Source organism: Rhea americana, unplaced genomic scaffold (assembly GCF_003343005.1).
Source record: "Rhea americana isolate MKP2758 unplaced genomic scaffold, rheAme1 scaffold_26, whole genome shotgun sequence".
Lineage (NCBI taxonomy): Eukaryota > Metazoa > Chordata > Aves > Rheiformes > Rheidae > Rhea > Rhea americana.
Genome location: NW_028186379.1, coordinates 4188847 through 4196968, shown reverse-complemented (window position 1 = coordinate 4196968; position 8122 = coordinate 4188847). Strand labels below are relative to the sequence as shown.

General features: G+C 48.3%; 1 protein-coding gene across 1 annotated transcript; it reads right to left on the bottom strand.

The window, feature by feature from the left end:
• Positions 1–5035: 5035 nt before the first annotated feature.
• Positions 5036–8116, bottom strand: TRIL (TLR4 interactor with leucine rich repeats). The gene has a single exon (XM_085307534.1). It carries the CDS (start codon positions 7983–7985, stop codon positions 5664–5666), a length of 2322 nt encoding a protein of 773 aa, XP_085163660.1. The 5' UTR covers positions 7986–8116; the 3' UTR covers positions 5036–5663.
• Between the last annotated feature and the right edge of the window lie 6 nt (positions 8117–8122).

Sequence of the window (8122 nt, the reverse complement as noted above, 5' to 3'; positions counted from 1 at the left end):
GTGTAGTTGATAAGCTAATTAAATGAACCAGGCAAAAATCTTGCCAATGGGATTTTTGCCAGGGACTTCACAAAAAAAGCTTATCCATTTAAAATTCATAATTCAGATCTCATAATCAAGTCCATAATGAAAAAACAACATGAACTATACTAGACTAGACTGATGCATAAGGAGCTATACTAGAGTAAGACATCTAACATAGCTAGATGGCAGAGCTATGGCACTATGTGCATGTTTTGCTGGTCATCAATTCTCACAAGGTTATAAAAAATAAAATCCTCTCTTCACAACCTGTAAACATTTGCACCATCGCAAGGTGGTACACATGTATGGACTGACAGATTACTCTAGTGTTAGTTCAAATTCTATCTTGGTGAAAGATCCGCATGGATGGATTTCCAAAGAGCAGTGAAGGTATAAAAATATTAACATCATTTGAGAACATGTCTGTCTGAAGACTAAAAGAAGCCTTTCGTAAAGTAAGCGTTACACCTACTTATTCAAAACCAAGGGACATCATTTATTGTACTAACTAGAGGACTACTGTGCCTGGCAGCAACTTCAAAAGCGCTTTTTAATGAAAAAATGGACAACATATTAATATGTATTAGTGCTTTTAATAGTACCTGGATTTCACTCTAGCAGTCAACGATTTTAAATGTATTTGCTTGGGCATCAACCCATCTTTGGACTCATAGTTTATTTTTGTGATATAAAATTATTACACAAATTATCAAGTTACAGATAAATTTACCTTAAAATATCTGATAGCAAATGAGATACACATCATAATATAAATGATCACAAATTCTCTTCTAAGTATCAGATTCTTCTTTGCTAATAAATTTCTCAATTATACATTTAGGCTGTTTTTTTCAAGCTATTTATTCATACTGTATTACTCATTTTAATTTTTATGGCCTTGTTTGCAAARACAAATGAGATATAGATTTACTTTAATTAAGCATATCATGGAGCATTCATATAAATAAATTCATGTAGAATGACATTAAAATAAATATTTGTGTTCAAACACAATTGACTGTTTTTCTATGGGAATTTATTTTTTATGGGAATTAAAGCATGCTCTTGAGAAAAGTCAACTTTTTACAAAGAAAAACACAACACAACAGCAGTATTTGGACAAACTGCCAAAGCTACGCTATATTTAGAAGAGAACAAAAAGAACAAAATCAACACTCAACAAACACACAATTCCCTTACATTTGTTCCTCATTTCTATTTAACGGGCATCAGACTATAGATCAACATTTATATAGCAGCTCCTTTCAAAAGAGTTGCCCAGGTGAAAAATCATGCATATCAGTCTGTATAATTTTGCTATTTTGATTTTGAAAACTATGTTTTAAGCAAAGCTTGACTTGTGGGCCTCATGCAATATATGTATGTCTTTGGTGGCCATCTGAATTAGTGAGTGCAGCCAGATTTTTGGAAATGAAGTACTGTTTCTCTTGCTCTTTGCAAGTTTACTGCAAATACACATACTACCATGAATACAAATGATTTTTTGTGAACTCAGACACTGCAATCTAGATGTGTGTTTACTAATTAAATCAATATACTGATGAAACTGCAGTGGATTTATTATTATTATTATTATTATTATCTCCCAAGCCCTCATTTTCCAATTCTTGCCCAGGAAAGAACAAGAATAAACATAAGGCACAAGAGACATATATAGCATTTCTGAGATCCCTTTCCATAAGAGTAAAAAAAAGGCTTAAATGATGGCAATACTTTACAATGTGGCACTTGCAGCATATTGTGAAAATTGAAGACAGCACTGCATTAAAAAAATACTTATTTGAATAAATCCAAATGTGTTAACCGAAGCTCTAATAGTCGAGCAGTTCTTTTTGATAACTGGGGCTCTTCATGCACACGTAGTCCTTCACCGACACTGTAATAGAGGACAGGGGTTCTCTGTCTCTTCAGATTATGCCTCTCTAGCCATGCGTCTTAACTTCAGGGACTGTTTTCAGGATCCTGCAGAGGTGTTTCAAGCATTTTCAGTTTCCCAGTGGTTAACACTGGAAACACCTTTACCCAGAAAAGGTATGGATTCCTGTGCACAGTGTTAAAGTCTAGCTTACTAGGAATAGTCTAGCTTTTCTTAGGCTGTGGACTCATTTGATGTCAAAACTACTCAAGACTATTTAAGTAGCTTCCCATCTTTGGCAGTCCTTTCCTGCTGCTCTTTAACTGCTCTGCATTGCACCCCTGCATTTTGCTACTACCTGTGCTTGTGCAAGTTGAACAGGATCAAAGAAAGACAGCTGTCTGAAAAAATAAGGGAGAGGGAAAGTACTAGAAAAAGTTATTTTCCAACTGGATCAATTTCGCAGTTCTCCTTACAGCTTCACAAACGACTGTGCCAGTGGACCGCAGAGGATGGTCAGGGATTGTGGGTGAGAGAAGGAGGTGGGCAGAGGCTGCTGAAGCAAGTAGTGCTACCAACAGGGAACCCCGTCACCTTTACCTTCTGCAGACCCCCCCGCAGCAGTTCAATAAATCTGACAGAATTATATGTAGGTGATTTTCAATCTTYGGGCTAAAAAACATGCCTAGTAATTAATTACCAGCACTCAGATCACTTTTCACCAAGCTGCATGGAGGAAGCTCCAGGAGGAGATAGGAAAAATTCTTTTTCCGGCAGAAAAATAAATATTCTGAGCATGAATTGATGWCAAATTAATTCAGTTAGAAAAGGCTGTTTTTATGGTCATTTTGAAAGGATCTTCATTTTAAAAAAAGAAATAATACACAAATATTTTACTACTGGTAAAACTAGAACCATGCAATACTTGTGTCATTCAGTCACTGAATGTCACTGACAGTTCTCTTTCCTCACTTGCTAGTGCAGGCCCCCATTCAAAAAAAGCTGTTAAATCATCAGTACACAAAGCTTAAGCATTCCTATAGTACACATGACTTTGGGGAAGTCACCAATTTAGTTGTGTTAACAATCTTTTTTGTTATGTAGACCTACATACATACTTCTCCTAAGTTGGAACAAAGAGCCATTTCATTCTTAACTCTAGCAGTTCTTGAGAGGTTTGTATAAACTCAAAAAGCAGCAGTGAACTGTTAATTAGAAAAACATGTACATGTTCAATATGACAACACGTTTTTATCATTAGCCTGATAATATGGAAAAACCCTCAGAACCTTAAGTTCCTATTAGTATAAAAGGTTGGTATTATCTCAAAYAATTCATCATTTATTATTTAGCTTATTCAGGTTCATTAGTTCAAGGATCTAATAGCACCTTATTAGTCTATTTTGGGCTAATGCTATTCCTGTCTCAGCGTTTCTAACTATTTTAATTATTTTTGTGTTTGCATTATTGGTATATTGAAAAGTTCTCTTTGTCTGCATAAAGTACCCAAACTATTTTGCATTAGCCCAACATAATACAAYCAAAAGAGAAAATATAATATATAGGAAAAAATACACTGAAAAGGCAAGACAGAATGAACTAAGAGGAACTCGGAAGAGCTGCAGTCCTAAGAAACTGCACTCTAGTAACATCAAAAAGTTACAGCTGTTCTATGTATGTTATATTGTATCACTCTTAAATCAATGTTAGAACACAGATTTTCTTTCAGCAAATGGATTTATTGACATATTTGATGATAACCATGTACAGCATCTATGCATCTCCCATTGGAAGAATATCCAGTGATAGAGCTAATGTTAGTGTGATACACAGCTTTACTCAGTAATCCCCATTACATTTCTAACAATGAACAGTGGTGTATTCAACAGATAGTCATAAACAGCTGAAAGCACCTAGGTGTCCATCAAAAAATAGAAATTTAAGACTTTTAAGGACCTGATTYTGGATTCCTTCTGTTAAATTCCATTAAACATTGCATCTATAAATGTTATGGCTCTTAATATACACACTGACAGTTAAGTTTGGCCCCTGATATTCATGAAGACCTACCAGAAYGAAATACTGAAGGACTTTTTGCTAATCACGTGAATAGAATCAAGACTTAACTCTCAAATCTTCTCTCCCTCTAAAAGGCAAAGGTTAAGGCAACTATTCCCACACTCTCTCCTCTCCTACTATTTGAATATTAAGATCGAACAAAAATCCCTAAGAACTCTAAGTCATGTTCTCTCTATTCCCTCGCTGAACTCCAAATGAAGGTACCAGTTACTACTACGGTGTCTTTTGCAAACACTTGTTCATTTGAGAAGAAAAAAAAAACGCAAATCGCCTACTTGCAATTATGGTAACAAACAACTTGTAGCCACGAACACTTTGGGTCAGCAATGAACTCGTGATCTTGAGATGAATGTCTCCATAGTCCTCTAATCACCTCCTCAAGCCACTCGGTTCCACAGGAGTTCATTTGAAGTTGCACTTTAAATTCAGAGGAGCCGACAGATTATCCGTGGTCTCAGCGAGTTACTAAATGTCATCTAAAACTTTCATATTTCAGATGTAACCACAGTTTGGACCTTTTTAATTAGTTCACTTCTAGACCACACAGAGAGAATTATTAATGTAAACTAAACCACGATACTTAATAGTAACAGAACACATTCTGTAAATATTTAGGAAAGTAAAAAAACCCAGAAAGTAGAGAGCAATTGATCATAAAATGATTAGCATTGCTCTACAGACAAAAAAACTAATTAAAAAAAGACCCTCAGATATCGTATACTACTTTCTAAGCGTTTAACTTCAGCGTTACTCACTCAGCTACACAAAACGCAGAACCTAGATTAGCATACAAAAATGATTTATTTCACAGTGAGGTACATAAAGCTTCTAATTTTAGCAGACTAAGGCTAAGAGAGAATTGCCTGTGGGTTTAAGATTGTTTCACATTTCTGAAATAGTCTCTTACTATTTTTTTTTCTGAAGAAAGGCACCTATGTCATTTAGCCGTCAAGTTTACCTCTGCACCCACCCCGTGCAGAAGGGAAGATGGATTATGTGAGAGTCAGTGAGCTACTGACCATCACGGACCCAGAGAACTAAAGCACACGCTTAGTGTACAAGTACCAAGCAGTATTTATTCAAAAACAATTAAAAAATAGCCCATTTGTAAACATATTACAAAACCGTTAGTTTTTCCTAGTGGTGTCAGCAATATTTTCCTGTAAAAYTAGCCAGCTGCATTATTGCTTCCACGATGGTTTACACAGTAAGGCGTTGGGGCGCCTCGCGCTCCGTTCGCGTTTAAAAGGCACGTCGCCGTTCAAACCGTCCGGCACGAAACGGGCGTTTCCAGCCCCCCAGCTGACCCGCGYGCTGCACAGTCGCAGCGCGACCGCAGCGGTATCGGAAGAAGCCCCTTCACCCAAACGCTTCATCACGGAAGGGAACGGGCAACTCAAACCATCCCCGCGTGGGGCCAGCCAGTTGATTGTAACTGTCCTTCTTGTCCGCCGCCCAAGAAAATACGCTGTAAAACGTGATATTAAGCGTGTGGCGCTGAGGGGAGCGCACGGCGGCGCGGCGCGGCCGCCCCTCACGGAGGCCGCGGCGCCGCCGGTCGCCTCGCCGGAGACCCCGCCGTCCCCCCCTCGGACTACAGCTCCCGGCAGGCCTTGCGGCACGGCGGCGGCCCGCTGCCGCCCGCCGCCCGCGCGCGGCCTGCCGGGAGCTGTAGTCTCGCGCGTTAGTCGGCGAACCGCTGCAGCAGGTGGTCGTCGCCATGGCGGGCGCCGCCGCCGCTGTCCGCGAAGCGCTCGCAGGGGAACTCGATGAGGTCGGCCTCGCTGAGGGCGCAGGCGGCGCTGCGGGGCGGCCGGTGCGACTGGAAGCCCGAGAAGTCGGCAGAGACGCCGGTGCCCATGGAGCGGAGCGGCCGGCGGGTGGAGTAGAGCTGCCGGACGTGGACGGGCGCCGCTTTCCGCCGCCGCCGCCCCAGCACCTTCTTGCGCACCAGGCGCGAGGCCCAGGCCGCCACGGCCACGAAAAGCAGCAGCGCGTTGACCGCCAGCAGCACCAGGGTGAGGAGCTGCTGGTCCGGCCCGCGGGGCCTGCCCGCTGCCGCCGCCGCGCCGCCCTCGGGCAGGGTGACCAGCCCCGCGCAGTGGTCCCGCGGCGCCACGGGGCACACGCGGCCGCCCAGGACACCCTCCACGCACACGAGGTAGGGGGTGTCCGGGCGGAGCTCCCGCAGCGTGGCGGCCGGCTCACCGCGCTCCGGCAGGTAGACAAAGCGCTGGAACTTGACGGCGGCGCCGAAGCGGTCGAAGAGGAGGCGGAAGCGCACCGGACCCAGCAGCCGGGGGCTGCGGTGCGGCCGCACGGCCCAGCGCACCGTCACCGAGCTGGAGCTCACCGCCTCCACCGACAGGTTGCACAGGAACAGCTTGTTGAAGTCGCATGGGTCAGACACCAGCGGCGGGACCCCGGCGGACAGTGGCAAGCGGGCCTTGCCGGCCCGCCGTGGCCACGCTACGCTGGGCGGCGCCGGCTGGGAGCCCCCCGGGCGAGCGGGCATCGGCGGCGTGGGGCTGGACCCAGCAGCATGCCCCACTGCCGGCGCCGCCCCCTCGGGCACCCCGAGCAAGCGCGCCGTGGAGGCGGACGGTGGGGCCCACGGCGGCCCACGGGGCAGGCCCGGGCCGCCGCTGCTGTTGCCACCTAGCCCCTCGGCAGCTGGCAGCAGCCAGTGCTGTTCCTCTGCTGGCGGTAGAGGGGATACAGAGGAGAGAGAGGTGCCATCGTGGCAGGTGCTGCCATCAGGCGGTGGCAGCAGTTGGGTGTCTTGCAGGTAGTCGAGGTACTTGCCGGTCAGGGCGGGCGGCAGGCGGCACTGCACGAAGACGGTGAGCAGGCGGCCCTGGGAGTGCCAGGYCCCCAGCCACCGCTTGAGGCCACGCAGGCGGCAGTCGCAGCTCCAGGCATTGCCCTCCAGCTCCAGGCGGTAGAGAGCCGGGCTGGAGGCAAAGAGCTCGCCGGGGAGYGTGGCCAGCGCGTTGTCTCGTAGGCTGAGCTCCCGCAAGTGGGCAAGGTGGCCAAACGTGGCAGGGTGCAGGGTGGTCAGCGAGTTGCGACTCAAATCCAACACCTCCAGGCTGCTCAGCGGCTCCAGCAGGGCAGTGGGCAGGTGGCTCAGCAGGTTCCCCTCCAGGCGCAGCTCCTTCAGCAAGCCCAGCCCCATGAAGGAATCCGGAGCCAGGTGAGACAGCCGGTTGCCACTGAGCGAGAGCTTCGCTAGGCCAGGCAGGTGCTGGAAGAGGCCTCCCGCCAGCTGCTGCAGGCTGTTGCTGGCCAGCAGCAGGGTGTGGAGGGAGCGTAGGGGCCCAAAGATATCCGGRTGGCGAAGGGAGCTCTGCTGGTTCCCAGAGAGGTCGAGAAAGCGCAGTTTAGCCAGGCCAGTGAAGGCGCCGCGGCTCAGCCAGCGGATGCGGTTGGACTCCAGGTGCAGGTAAAGTAAGTTGGGCAGCCCCGAGAAAGTAGAGTCACCCAGCGAGCCCAACTCATTGCCATCCAGGCGCAGCTTGACCAGGCTGCCGAGGCCGGAGAAGGAGGCGGCGCTGAGGCGTCCGATCTCGTTGGCGTTCACGTAGAGGATGCGCAGCTTGGCCAAGGCGCTGAGGGTGCCTGGAGCCAGAGCCGGCAGCAGGTTGTTGCCCAGGTAGAGCTCCTCCAGCCGGCCCAGGCGCTCGAAAGCCTTGGGGTGCAGCGAGCGGATCCGGTTGTACTGCAGGTCCAAGCGCTGGAGCGCAGCCAGGCGGTGGAAGTCGAAGGCGGAGATGTTGGCGATGAAGTTGCCCCCGAGGCTGTAGGTGAGGATGTCGTGGGGCTCGGCCGCCTTGGGCACCGAGCGCAGGCCCCGGTTGGTGCAGAGGAGGTGCTGGTGCTGCTGGCAGTCGCATGGCTCGGGGCAGATGGGCTCCGCCGCGGGCAGCAGCAGGAGCAGGAGGGGGACCGAGCAGCAGAGCACCCGCGGCAGCCCCATCAGGCAGAGCCGGCGCGGCGCCCCCATGCCGGGACGAGCCGTGGGCTGCTTCCCCCGCCGGCTTTGTGCCTCTGCTGCATCCCACCGCTGCTCGGCGGCTGCTAGCGGGCGCCTCCGCTGCCGCTCCGCGGGACGAGCTCCGCGCCGCGCAGGCGGGCGCCGCG